The sequence below is a fragment of the Orcinus orca genome, chromosome 13 (genome assembly GCF_937001465.1).
Source record: "Orcinus orca chromosome 13, mOrcOrc1.1, whole genome shotgun sequence".
Classification (NCBI taxonomy): domain Eukaryota; kingdom Metazoa; phylum Chordata; class Mammalia; order Artiodactyla; family Delphinidae; genus Orcinus; species Orcinus orca.
In genome coordinates this window covers 33,150,591-33,165,424 of record NC_064571.1, presented here as the reverse complement: position 1 = coordinate 33,165,424, position 14,834 = coordinate 33,150,591, and the positions used below count along the sequence as shown (strand labels likewise).

Sequence of the window (14,834 nt, the reverse complement as noted above, 5' to 3'; positions counted from 1 at the left end):
GGCAACTTTTTAAAATGTGTAAGGATTAGAAAGGAAGAAACAAACCTGTTATTATTCACAGGTAGCATGATTGTGTACAAAGAAAAATCCATGAGAATTAATGTGAGTTTAGCAACGCTGCAGCAAAAAAAAAGTCAACATACAAAATCTCATCATATTCTCTTATACCAGCAACAAAGAGCTAGAAAATGAAATTTTTTAAAAGATACCATTTATAAGAAAAACAAAAACTATCAACTACCTAGGGATAAATATAACAAAAGATGCACAGTTTCTCTGAATTAGTTTCCTTGTGGCTGCTTAACAAATTACCACAAACTTGGTGATTTAAAACAATAGAGATTTATTCTCTCACAGTTCTGGAGGCCAAAAGTCGGAAATCAGTACCACTGAGCAGAAATCAAGGTGTTGGTAGGGCCACTCTCCCTCTGGAGAATTTGGGGAAAGTCCTTTTCTTGCCTCTTCCGGCTTGTGGTGGCTGCTGGCATTCCTTGGTTTGTGGCCACATCACTCCAATCTCTGTGTCTGTGGTCAAACTGCCTTCACATCTTCTTCTGTGCTAAATCTCCCTCTGCCTCCTACTTATAATGATACATACACGGAGGCCCCACTTGAATAATCCAGGATAATCTCCCCATCTCAAGCTCCTTAATTTAATCACATCTGCAAAGATCCTCTTACTATATAAGGCAACATATATAGGTTGCCTTATATGGTAAGGCATATCAGCTCCTTATATGGACCTGATATCTGTGGGGGTCATCATTCAGCCTACTACAGTCTCTATGGATTAAAATTACAGAAATTGAGTCATTAATGAAGACTTAAGTAGAGACATGTGCTCAAACCACGTATATAGACTGGAAGACTCGATGCCATGAAACTGTGGCATGAAACATGAAATTTTCCCCATATTCATTTATGAAATTAATGCAATCCCAATAAAAATGTCACCAGTTGTGTTTGTGCAACTTGACAAGTTGTTTCTAAAATTTCTATATAAGTACATGCAAAAGGAAAAGAATAACCAAGTCATTCAAGAAGAAAAACAGTGAGAGGAGAGTTGCCCTATCAGATATCAAGACTTTTTATGAAGCTACATAATGGGAATAATGTTGAATTGGTACAGAGACAAATAGCCCATGGAAACAGATCCACACATGTGAACACTTGATATAAAGGTGGCATTGCAGGGAAATTGCGAAAGGGTGAGTGTTTTGGTAAATAGTGCAGGGAATTATGGCATCCACATAAAAATAATTTAAAATGAATCCCTACCCCACACCAAACTCAGAATTAATTCCAGGTGAACTAAAGATCGAAGGATTTTTAATCCAAGGATGAAAACAAAGCTTGTAAGGGTTTTAGAAGACAATACAGGAGAATATACTTATGACCTAGGAAGAAGGATTTATCCAACAATTCACATAAAAACACAAACCATAAAGGGAAAATAATGATAAATTTGACTATGTTAAAGTCAAGAATTTCTATATGACACCAAAAAGAAGATGAAAAGAGAAATCACAAGTGAGAGAAGACAATAGCAATACACGTAACAAAGAACTAGAATCCAGGATATATAAAGAGCTCCTATAAACCAAAGAGTAAACAACAGATCATCCAGTTTTCAAAAACTGATTTTGAAAAGACTTGATCAGACACTTTACAAAAAGAAAAAAAAAAAGAAAGTGGTCAATAAGCATAAAAAAAGACACTCAACTCATTAGTAATCAAGGAAGCACAAAGGTACATCCACCATTTAGCAAAAACTAAAAAGCCTTACAATATCGGTTGAATTAAAACTTTTATTATTACATGATAAAAAATCTTTCTGTCTATGGATTTTTTTTTCTAACTTTAATTTTATTGTAGGTGGATGGACCTAGAGTCCGTCATAGAGTGAAATAAGAAAGAAAAATACCGTTATGCGTATATATAACGCATATATGTGGAATCTAAAAAAATAGTACTGACGAACTTAGTGGCAGGGCAGGAATAAAGACGCAGACGTAGAGAACAGACTTGAGGACATGGCAGGGAGGGGAAGTTGAGACGAAGTGAGAGAGTAGCACTGACATACACTACCAAATGTAAAATAGATAGCGAGTGGGAAGCAGCTGCATCACACGGGGAGATCAGCTCGATGCTTTGTGATGACCTAGAGGGGTGGGATAGGGAGGGCGGGAGGGAGGCTCAAGAGGGAGGGGATATGGGGATATATGTATACGTACAGCGGATTCACTTTGTTATACAGCAGAAACTAACACACCATTGTAAAGCAATTATACTCCAATAAAGATGTAAAAAAAAATTTATTGTGGTAAAATATATATAACAAAGTTCGGCATTTTAACCATTTTTAAGTGAATAATTCAGTGGTATCAATTACATTCACAATGCTGTGAAATCACCATCACTGTCTATTTTCAAAATTTTTTATCACCCCAAATGGAAACTCTCTACCCATAAGCAATAACTACCCATTCATCCTTCCCCCAGACCCTGTTAACCTCTAATCTAATACTTTGTCTCTATGAATTTGCCTAGATATTTCATAAGCAGAATCATATAATATTTGTCCTTCTGTGTCTAATTATTTCACTTACCATGTTTTCAAGGTTCACCCATGTTTTGGAATGTATCAACACTTCATTCCTTTTTATGGCCGAATAAGTATTTGTCACATTCTGTTTATCCATTCACCTGTTAATGGACACCTAGGTTGTTTCTACCCTTTGGCTATTGTGAATAACGCTGCTATAAACATCGGCACACAAGTATTTGCTTGAGTCCCTGTTTTCAGTTCTATTGAGTATATAGCTAGGAATGGAATTGCTGAATCATATGGTAGTTCTACGTTTAACTTTTTGAGGAACTGCCATACTGTTTTCCATAGCAGCTGCGCAATTTTCAACTAACGTTTTTTATTTAAAATCTATCTTATATTATTATAGCTCCCTCAATTTTCCATGAATTAGAATTTGCCTAGTGAACATTTTCACATTCAGCTTTTCTCTGTCCCTGTTTTAAATGTCTCCTACATTGTTTATTACCAATGTATTTGGATATATTTCCCAAATTCTATTTTTTTCCTATCACTTTGGAAACTATACCCTATATCATAAAAATGTTAACATGCATATATTTAACTTAACAAAATCCAAAGTTATTATCTTTACCCTCCTCTCACATAATAAAAAGGGACTTACTATGTTTTAACCATGCTCCCCCACTCCCAACTTATATTATTGTCTAGCATTTTATCATGGATTGTTCTATAGCTTCTCAAATTTAAAAAATTATTATTACTGTTTTGGACAGTCAGTGCTCTAGATTTACCCTCATTTCAGTGTCTCTTTGCTCACCATTCATTTATGTTGCATCTCAAATCTTTCTGGGATCACTTTCCCCTCACCTTAGCGTTTATCTTTGAGAGATCCTTTAGTGAGAGCCCCAGTTTTTGTTGATTAGGTAATATATTTTTCCATCTTCCTTTTTTTTAAAACTAATTAATTTATTTTTGGCTGCGCTGGGTCTTTGTTGCTGCGCATGGGCTTTTTCTCTAGTTGCAGTGAGTGGGGTCTACTCTTCATTGCAGTGCACAGGCTTCTCACTGTGGTAGCTTCTGCTGTTGCAGAGCACAGGCTCTAGGTGCACGGGCTTCAGTAGTTGTGACACGCAGGCTCAGTAGTTGTGGCTTGCGGGCTCTAGGGCGCAGGCTCAGCAGTTGTGGCTCGCGGGCTCTAGAGAGCAGGCTCTGTAGTTGTAGCACACAGGCTTAGTTGCTCCACAGCATGTGGGGATGTTCCTGGACCAGGGCTCGAACCCGTGTCCCTGCACAATTATATATATTTTTATATATATATATATATGTATACACACACATTTATTTATGTAATAAATCAACTTTTCCCCCTTCTCCTTCCAATTATTCTACTTAAGACTACATAAGACTTTCATAACAAGGGGGATTGTTTTTAAGGAAGAGGAATAAACATCACACAGAGATGGATAGAGAAATTCATGAAATGTATCTTCTTTTCTGGGGAAGGTGACTGCATCTTTGTTTCAACAGGGATAGTTGCTGTGTATCAGGCAGAATCATGATATTCTTTTTGTTCTTCTTTGGAAATTTAAACATGGATACAAAGGTAAGTATAGATGCTGTGTATTCCAAAGGGTGAACTGTGATGGACAACATCTGTTCAATATTCTGTACTATCCTCACCCTTCTAAATTCTCCCCTCTACTGGATACCTGTACACAGAGATACAATTAGATTTCACCAATGAGAGCCATTTGCGCACAATCTGGAAGGGAAAGGAGAAGTAAAATACTATTCTCTAGTGGCAACTGCAAACAGACTAATGGGCATCAGATAGCTGATGTGGGACTCACCAATATCTTCCTGACAATCATCCACCCCGATGCTTTGGACAGCTGAGATCACCGACAGTAGCTCGCTGCAATTCCTACACTGGCAGATTTCACAGTGCCCTCCCTGATCTGCATTTCCCAGAATTAACGGCTGTGTAAACCCAATTCTCCCTATTAAATCCTTTCCTACTGGAAATGCCAGTAGTGATTTACAATTTCTTGACCAAACTCTAACTCAGCAAGTAAAGGCACTGAAAGAAAAAATAAGGGGGAAAAAATGCTACTTAGACTATAACTTAGGTCAGCAAGTATTTTATTAAGCAACTGCTATGGCAGGCACACAGAGATATATGTTGTTTACGCTGAGTTCATCTGTCTGTGGGTCCTGTTTCATATGATCTGTGTACCTGGTGTACCCAGTACACTGGACAGCACAAGGTTAAGATTGACAAGAAAAGCAAGACTTGGCTGTTAAATTTTTGTGAAGAGAATATCTATTTAAATAATGATTAAATTTTGAGGCATCCTATTTGAGCAAAAGCCAAGCCATTATAGATTCTTTAATTTTAAAAATAACATTAAAAATCAGCCCTATCTTCTGATAGGGTGATTGTCAGCATTCTCAGAGCTGCCCTTACTTCATTTCAGCATATTAAGCCCAAAGGAGTCGAGAACCAGTAACTTAAGAACATCACTTTGGGAAGGTCAAATTGAAGAGACCAATGTGTCTGTAAGGCAGCTAACTTGTCTCTATCTTGGGGAATCTCAGTCACTGCCCTTCATTCCTGTGTTCTGTCACAGGAACAACCAGGAATTTGCAAATAAATTGATATAAATCTGTCTCTGCTAAGAAAACAACTCAAAGGACTTAAGTTACTAATGTTGTGTCAGTAAAGTGAATTCTGCGCTCAGAAGCCAGTATATTTTTCCACTTCACTTAAAGCACAGAAAAAGACTGCCTATATGAAGAAGTTTTAAAATTAATTTTTTGTTTCTTTCAAAGAAAGAAATGCTTTGAACTTCAGTAACACATGATTCCAAGTTAATAACCAAGAACATAAGACAGAAATCCTACGAAGATCTCCCACGGTTCCTAGGTTTCTCCATAGCAGCAGTAAAAGTGAATTAAGAATAAAATCAATATTGGGTTTATAATTTTATTCAAACGACAAATACAAAACAGAAAGCAAGAGATAAAATTCAAAGCAAATGTGCTCAATATTTCAAAACAACTCTATGTACAAAGTAAATAGGAAAAAACAACCACCACCAGAAGTCCCCATAAATCACACTGGCTAGATACATTCAAGTCTAACAGAAAGAAACCTGAATTTAATGCAATTTTGATTACCTAGAAACTGAAAGTCTTTATCGTCTCAGACTATTTTCCATCCCAGTTAGGGGCATTATTTGAAGACAGAGGTTTCTAACGAGTCCATCTCACATTGAACTTGCCATAGTAAAACATCCTTGACTGATGCCACACTGGCTTTTCTTAATGCCAACAACAGTGTCACCTGAAAGGGGCCATTGGCAGAAACAAACTGTAGTGATCCTGACACATCTAGACCTTTGCACCCTGGCTATTGCACGACAATCTAAAACTAATGGATGTCAACCTTTGGGTCTCACAAATTAAGAATATATTAGTTAAGAACAAGTGATCATTTGCCTTTTAGGTATAGTGCATCTAGAACTCTCAATGAGTATTTACCTATATTCCAGGCTTTGGGAATTCTGGCCATTTTCCTTCTAAGACCTCACCATATTTATCTCCATTTCAAAGCATACAGAGCTAAGTGATGGAGGTAAAAATTAACCTCTAAATATCCCCTGGGTGTGCAATAGCTGTGAGTTCCACAATGTACCTTATTCGCATTGTTAGAAATAATGCAATCGGTCGCTAAACTGCAGAAATTAAGAGCATATGAAAACATGCCAATTGCTTTCATTCTAACAGGCATATAGTCTTTTTAATTTTATATAAACATATACAAAGGCAGATTGATAAATGAATGGGAAGGAAATAACTATAATTCTAACCAGAGTGCACCTCTCCAATTGTTTACAAGCTCTGTTTTTTATTCCATATTTTCAATTACACATCCATATTCCATATCAAAAATTTTTTGAAATATGAAAAAGGAAATATGGCTACATAACAGCATTCTCTATAAGAAATACATGTGTGAACCTTGGCGTTTTGAGTCAATGAATCATGTTAATATGAAGTTCACGAATATGTCTTTTCAACCTTGGAAATAATCTCTTGTGTACATGCTAACCAAAAAGAGAATAATAAATTTATCTTATTACATATACACTTCCTGGGGAGGGGTCAGCTGGTTAAATGACCTATAACCTGGCAACTTCTCTGTATACTATTACAAGATTACTTTTTTTTTTTTTTTGGCGGTACGCGGGCCTCTCACTGTTGTGGCCTCTCCCGTTGAGGAGCACAGGCTCTGGACGCGCAGGCTCAGCGGCCATGGCTCACGGGCCCAGCCGCTCCGCGGCATGTGGGATTTTCCTGGACTGGGGCACGAACCCGTGTCCCCTGCATCGGCAGGCGGACTCTCAACCACTGCGCCACCAGGGAAGCCCTACAAGATTACTTTTTATCTCCAGGATGCTTGTTAAACTAATAAAGCTTCTACATCATTTTTTTAAAATTAGATAGAACAACTTAACCTCAGATTAATGGGAGAAACTTAAGGACTTCTTTCCTTCACCCAAAAAATTAAAGAACTTATTTTTCCTCAAATCCACTTCAATGAAAAGTGGCCTCTTAATTTTTAGGGAGATTATTTCTTGGCCTTTAATATGCACTCGGTAAATACTTACTGATAGTGAACTGAAGAGAATCTGAAGAAAACCTTTCACTAGGAGTAAAGCTAAATTTTATGTAAAAAAATGTGGCCTGTGGAAAAAATGATCCATGCTGGTGTGGATCTGGGCTTTGCTGCAGAGCAACACAGAGTGAAAGAGAGAGGAGAGATTGGGCTCAATTCTATGGGAAGGCAACACAGCACATCTATTCATTCAAACCACCCTGGCATAACTCTGTCTCCTGCAAAACACAGCAAGTGCTGTAAGCACTAGGGATAGAGATTTTAGCTTGCTGTTTATAAAAGGATCCTGTAAAAGGACTCTTTGTTCAATGATTAAGAGATTGCCAGATACTACAGAAACTTTAGATTTGGAGTATATGCTGTACTTGCTATTCACCCATCTTAAATATCCTTCTTTTGCAACTATCAATTCACTTAAACAAAGTTGCTGATCACTGCATATACCCAAATTTTAGTAAATTTGCTAAAAACAACACAGTGTCACAAAAAGTTCTAAAAGACTTGAGAAAGTATAATATTTACAGAGTATAACATCAGAAAAAGTAGAGCCTTTGTTTTATCTAACAATCCTTTTTAAATAATTGGGAAGTTGGAGTGAAGACGTGACTTTTAAATATATTTATGTAATAGTTCTTCTTTTTAAAAGCAACAGTAATGAATAAACTTTTAGCATCAAAAATGTTTACCAACAACTAAAGTAAACATTGGCTACATTCTTAGTACAATACAATCTTTAACACAATGACAAACATGTATACACTTCAAATATTGGCAAATTGCTTCAAAATGCAATTCTCAGCAAGTTTTTGGTAACTTATTCACAGTTCAGAATTATAGTCACTGGACTCAGAAGACATGAGGAAGAAATGACCAACTGGCTCAGTAAACTAAACATTCATCTTGAAGAACAGAAAACTGAAACAAAGGCAGGATGATTCTAAAATTTCTAGCTCACAAGAAATATAATTTAAACAAATACTGAAAGTTTTATTTAAGCAAAAAATAAAAATTAACTGCAGAACAGTTTTAAAAAGCTAACAGGATCACTTCTATATTCATTCTGAAAACTAGTGTAGTAAGAAAGGTAATTTGAGAATTTCCTAAAAAGTTCTCGTTAGCCATTATTTATGGCATATTCCATAACATTGATATCAAGCTATTACAGACTCACAAGTTAATATGGCATAACTTTACGGTTTTGCTAGTTAACTATGATTTTTATTTTAACCCTGGATACTATTGGTTCAAAGCTAATATTACCATTCCTACTGGTTATCATGTCACAGATCTAAAGATACAGTTAAATTCATCAAGCTAGGGAAATACTGACAGATTAACAATCTTTAAATATTGTGGGGAAAAAATGATTTAATTGTTAAAACTTTTAAACCTGAGGCTCTAACACTAAAAACAAAGAAAGTAATCTGAAATATGTTTTCGCAGGTAAAACACCACCTGGTATTCTGGTATACAACATCTACTAAATATGTGGATATAAGACTTCTTTATCTTTCTTTACCATTCCCTTCAATTTCTTTGGCCTTCACAAATTCAATGTGAGCTCTGAATTCTTTTTAAATAAATATTTTCAACGACATTGTGCTTTTTAGAAAAATCACTTAAGTTGTAGCATACAATAAGTAATTAACATTAGTCGTTCCCTTTTATTGCTATAGTATATATCCTAATTTAAAAAAAAAAAAGAGAGAGAGGAAACTGATCCCAAAGGACTTCTTAAAATATGTTTGTTAAAGCAAACATTTCAGCTGGTTTTCCTTCTTTGAAGAGTTATAGAAATGTGTCAAAGGAATGCACTACCAAGGAGCTAAAAAGGGGTTCTTTTCCTCTCATCCTCATAATTAACTCAGGTCAAGAGACCTGTATTCAAAAGGATAAGACAACGTCATCTCGGAAACAATTTCCTAGGAACCTAAGAGAGAAAATCTTTATTAGCACTCTGACAGCCCCATCTGCACATCACACTGTGTCAGTTCCCTTTTAGTTGTGATGCTTGTTTTCACCTTTGAATCTAATGACTGCTGTTCCTTAGAGGACCACAGACACATGGATCTACAGCCTGTGATAACAGCTTACTCTACAAAATGCACTTCACCTCTTAGGAACATTATATGCACCAAAACTTGGACCATGATTTAAGTGAACAAATCCACTCACAACATTTAACAGCTCAACTTCATTTTTCTACTCTCTCACCCTGTGCCTTCCAATGATCCTAGTCTCCACGAGTGATGAGTCCATCTGGGGACAAGTGGACTTTGCTTTAAACAGGATGTATTTTTCAGTTTCTTGCACAGTGACTTTCCCATAATAGGGTGTTGACAGAGTTATAACAAACTAAAAACAGTTAACATTAAGTTTCCTCCTACCATCTATTCCTATGGCATAGGTGATTTAAAAAGACAGAAAAGCTGACTGATGCCAAAGTTACAATCATGTACTTGGCCATGTGTTAGATGCTAACATGATCTCTGGCCTACAAAGGGCTCATGACCTGCGGTAAGGAACTCTAAGTTATACATGAGTGAATTTAAATTTTAAATGTACTACAAGAAAGAATTTTGACAGAAAGGACTCCTTTTGTAGAATATCTTTCTTGAAAAATCAGATTTTCTTATCCTGTATTATACTGGTTTTAACTGAGCATCCACACTTATTAGCAGTTTGCCTCATTACAGTATTTTTTGTGTTCATAATTCATAAAAGCATCTAAACATCACTACGTTAAACAGGGTAGGGAGCAAGAAGAAGGGGTAGGGAATGGAAGCCACGTTTGTTTGGAAAATACCACTTTTTTTTTCTCACTATTGGTTTTTGAGATTTGGTTTAGAACTTACCCTAGCCTGAAGTGTATATGTGTGCTTGAGAGCTAGAGAAAGACAGACAGACACACCAAACACGCACACACGGAGAGGGAGAGGAAACAGAGACTGAAAATTAATGATTGAGTTCACATATCAGTTTCACTTAGAAAGCTAATCTGAACTTTGGAAATGTTACAAATCCATATAAATCATGTGCATAAAATGCTAATATAACATAAGAATGATACTACACACATACTAAAACTAGCAGGCCTACACAATAATATTAGAAACAATTAAAATAGATAAATATAGCTATAGTAGCTATATAGATGTGAACAGTAATCCTATTTCATTTTAAACAGGTTTCTAGTCTTAATCTAAGAGTCCTTCTGAATTACCTCAAAATATGCCAATTCTTTCTCTAACCCTAACACAAGGCAGAATTCTATGCTTCTCTTCCAATAGCTGCTAGAAAATCGTAACCTCATCAAGAAGTTCAAACACAGAAAAAGGAAAAGACTGAGCTTACTTAATTATACTAAATATCTTACCTTCACAATTTAAAAGTGAAAACTTTTGAAAGAGAAGGACTTAACCAAAACATAAACACACTATCCTGTAACGCCCAAGGTGTGGCCAAAAAAGCTCCGTGAAGAAATTATTACAACTTTTTGGGTGTCAAGCTAATATTCTACTTCAAATTTTTTAATCTAAATTGTAAGTTTCCATTTCTGACACTAGCTAGCTGAAGGCACCTCAGTATTATTTATATCTTCTTCATTCCTAAATATTTTCAGGGGTAGAACAGAATATACAGAGAGAAAAATTCCTAGAAAGTAATACTAAATTTTATATAACCCTTCATTAACATCAGTGTAAAGCATATAGCTTTTTCTAATTCTAGCCCATCGTATACATTTAGAGTCAAATGATTAGTCAAAAGACTTGTAAATCTTCCAAACAACTGCAAGGAGCTTCCAAATTGGCACAAAGGTACTACTAGTTTGATGCAACAAGGCGGTGAGAGAAGTTAAAATTAACTGCAGGTAATTCTTCTCTGGGACAAAGTTGAAGAGAATTCTGAATATATTGGTATTGAGACATTTGATAGCAACTCTGTGTGGTGATTTCAAAGAATAAGATAAAATGTCATTCAGCAGTAATTAAAAAAAAAAAACTACAGATACGAGGAAATTAAAAGCCACTTTCAGGAGATGAAAAAACAAGGAGTAGGATATACAACATGTACGTATCCCATCTTCAAACTTAAAATCATATTGTCAATTGTACAAAGCAGCTCAAATTTAAAGTTTGTGCTATGAAATTGTGCAAGTATTTTCTATCAAGGGCTGGAGAAAACCAACACACCACTATACTATTTATCTTCCTAAGATACCTTGACATACAGATAACAGGCAATAAGTTTGAGACACTAAGGTTAACAACTTAGAAATCCCACAAAGAAAAGTTTTCAGTTTTTAAGATTTACAGTTTGATTTAAAAACAAAATAACAAACAAATTTCCAAATAAATCACAGCATCTTCTCTTTATAACTGAATTAAATGTCCAAGTACATTGCTGTTGGCTTTAAATATTCCAATTAAATGCACTACTCTTTCACTGGCCGCCTCTCGGATTGAAGTGGAGGGACCGGAAATCCAACACTCAGCATCCTTTAATGAAAATGAGAGCTAAATCTCTTTCTGACACCAATACCAATATAGATTCCATTATTCAAACTCCCTCACAAATTACTGGGAAAATATGAGGTAATTTCACAAAAATCACAAATTGAATGGAATAATTATAACTGATATATAAATAAGGATTTACTAGAAAAGGCTTAGGGGGTGATATTTTAAATCAAGGTTTTAAATACAAAAGGTGTCTTGTGTTGCTTAATTGCCCAGTTTCAGATGTTCCTTATTCTACGGTTACAGATTTGGCTAGATTCCGCGGGAAATCAACCTGCAAAAAAAAAAAAACCCAGCAATTTTTGAGAGATTATACAGATATTGGGGGGGGGGGTAAATGGCTATAAGCAAATTATTTTTGATTATAAAAAACAGAAAACAGAAAACATGTTCATTAACCATCTTTACTATAGACTACAAAGAATTAGATTAGAAAATATAGTAATATATCTTTAAAAGACTTGAAATCAGGAAAAAGAATTCCAAAGGAGCCAGTTCGGCACATGAAAAACTCCTGTGGTCCTCTATGAGGTGGCATCCCTCTCAGGGGACACTAGAAAAGTGTAAGAGCAGATGTTTTGATTGTCACTTTGGTTGTCACAATGAATGAGGGACCAGGAATGCTGAGAGTCCTACAGTGTGTGAGAAAGTCCCAAATAAAGAATTTCCAATAGCTACCTCATTAAGAAACACAGAAAGAAAACAGGTCATCTCCAGTCATGGAGGTAACGTCCAAGTTTCCTTCAAGTCCATGGGTATGAAAATGTTAGGATGTAACCTACACATTGGGCCATGGAAATATAACAAGTGACAGAGATGTATGAGGGAATTCTCAAATTCTATTGCTAAAAATTTAGAAGGAAACTATCAAAATGTACCAGGGTGAAAAGCCAGACCAAAGCGGTCCACCACTTACATCATAGCCTCTCAGCACAGCCAGGTGGAAGGCCAGCAACTGTAAGGGGATCACGCTGAGAATTCCCTGCAGGCAGTCCACTGAGTGTGGCACCTTGATTGTTCTTTTTGTGTTCTTAATGGTCTCAGTGTCTTCCTTATCACAGATCACCACTGGCCGTCCCTGGGAAAGAAATCACACTCGCAATCACTGGTTAAGCAAAAGCAGGGCTGTAACACATGAGCGTGCAAATTTTGCACTGCACGATTCACACGTGGCCTCACTGACATAGGCTTATTTAAACTCACAATCCCATGTGGTAAGTCTCACTCACAGTCAAGGAAACAGAAGCTTTGTAAGATTCAGTGCTTTCTTAAACTCACACAACTAAGAAATACCAGGCTTGGTACTTAATTCTAGGACTACCTGCCTTCAAAGCCCAAGTCTGTAACCACTACATTGTGACTAGAGATTAACATCTTTGGAAATCTACATACAAAGCCAAATGATCTAAAGAAAACTCAATTAAGCACAGCACCAGTAATATTAATGTAAAATCTAGTTTCTCCTGAAATACACATTTAAGAATATTAAATTAAAAGAGAACAGCATACACTAATTGAAGAAGACAGGACTTGGAGACCAAGACCTCATTTTTGATCTTGGTTCTGGTATTATGAGAACTATGAGCTAGGTCCTGTCAAAACTCCTGAGTATCTCCGATTACTCACATGGAAAACTAAGCATGTTTTGTAAGCCACCTGATGGGTACTGGTCTATCACTTTAAATGTCATAAAATTCAAATAAGCTTTAGTGACCCAACTCTTAACCCCCCAAGGTGTCCTCACAGCAGCTCCTGACTTACCTGCCTAGCAACCACCTGCTGAAGAGCATTCTGACACTTGGCATAGGTGTGATCTCTCATGATGATCATGATGACAGGCATCAACTTATCCACCAAAGCTAGAGGGCCGTGTTTCAACTCACCAGCAAGGATACCTTCAGAGTGCATGTAAGTGATTTCTTTGATTTTCTAATAGGAAGAAACTAGATTAGTCTTCAGTCTGTTTTTCAAAAACCCATTCTTTAAATATTACACAAGACATCTGATGTCTGAAGTCCCTGTCTATTTATCCAAAAGTATTAAAGGATCACTGATGTGCAAATATAGCTAACAGGTTAACTGATCGTTATTTCTAAATATAATGTCAACAACTATCTGGAAGTCCACAAGGACTTTTTGAAGAGTTTAGACTATCATGAATGTACTCATATTTCTTTGTAACTGATCTCCCAATTGCTTCATATTTGACCTCAATTAAATCTCACACCTAGAGAACTTAATATTTATTTTATTCATATTTGGACAAAAAAATAACCCAAGTTCCTTGCTAAACCCACGGTATCATGCTAAAATGTACTCTTCTTGATTTTCACTTTCGAATTAAGTATTCTGTCATACTTTGTTATACCTCAAGGTAAACAAATCAGAATGCATAAATATAAAGGCACTTTTGTAAAACTTCCACCTATTTCATTCAGTCTAAAAGTATGACTGGGACTTCCCTGGTGGTGCAGTGGTTAAGAATCCGCCCGCCAATGCAGGGGACACGGGTTCGAGCCCTGGTCCAGGAAGATCCCACATGCCGTGGAGCAACTAAGCCCGTGTGCCACAACTACTGAGCCTGTGCTGTAGAGCTCACATGCCACAACTACGGAAGCAGTGTGCCACAACTACTGAAGCCCGCGCACCCTAGAGCCCATGCTCCGCAACAAGAGAAGCCACCGCCATGAGAAACCCATGCACCACAACGAAGAGTAGCCCCCGCTCGCCGCAACTAGAGAAAGCCCGCGTGCAGCAATGAGGACCCAATGCAGCCAAAAATAAATAAATAAATTTTAATAAATAAATAAGTAAATAAAAGTATGGCTATGTGCCAGGTCCATAAGTCAACATTCTGAAATTGTAAGTGAGAAGACTTACTAGGGCCCCTTCAAGACAAGTAGCATAATGATAGCCACGTCCCATTATCAAGACCGACTTCTGGTGATAAAGTTCTGTTGCCAGTTTCTGAATTTCATCATCCATGCTCAAAACTTCCTTAATTAAATCTGTTAAGAAGTAATATTAGCAAAATCTATGAAAAGAGGACAATAAACTAAACCAATATAATAATAATAATAAT

The 14,834-nt window shown here is 36.4% G+C and overlaps 1 protein-coding gene across 4 annotated transcripts in view; it reads right to left on the bottom strand.

Moving 5' to 3' along the window:
• Window positions 1-2,296: 2,296 nt before the first annotated feature.
• Window positions 2,297-14,834, bottom strand: part of GFPT1 (glutamine--fructose-6-phosphate transaminase 1) — a 75,227-nt gene continuing 62,689 nt past the window's right edge. For 3 of the 4 annotated variants that reach the window (XM_049696404.1, XM_049696405.1, XM_049696406.1), the window contains 4 exons: window positions 14,633-14,760; window positions 13,514-13,681; window positions 12,669-12,830; window positions 2,297-3,837 (listed from right to left, as the gene is read on the bottom strand). In XM_049696404.1, the coding sequence (XP_049552361.1) occupies window positions 3,724-3,837; window positions 12,669-12,830; window positions 13,514-13,681; window positions 14,633-14,760 (572 nt within the window). In that variant the 3' untranslated portion in view covers window positions 2,297-3,723. Of the gene's footprint in view, window positions 3,838-5,523; window positions 12,027-12,668; window positions 12,831-13,513; window positions 13,682-14,632; window positions 14,761-14,834 lie in introns of those variants that run through there. The other variant, XM_004277023.3, reaches the window with a different exon arrangement.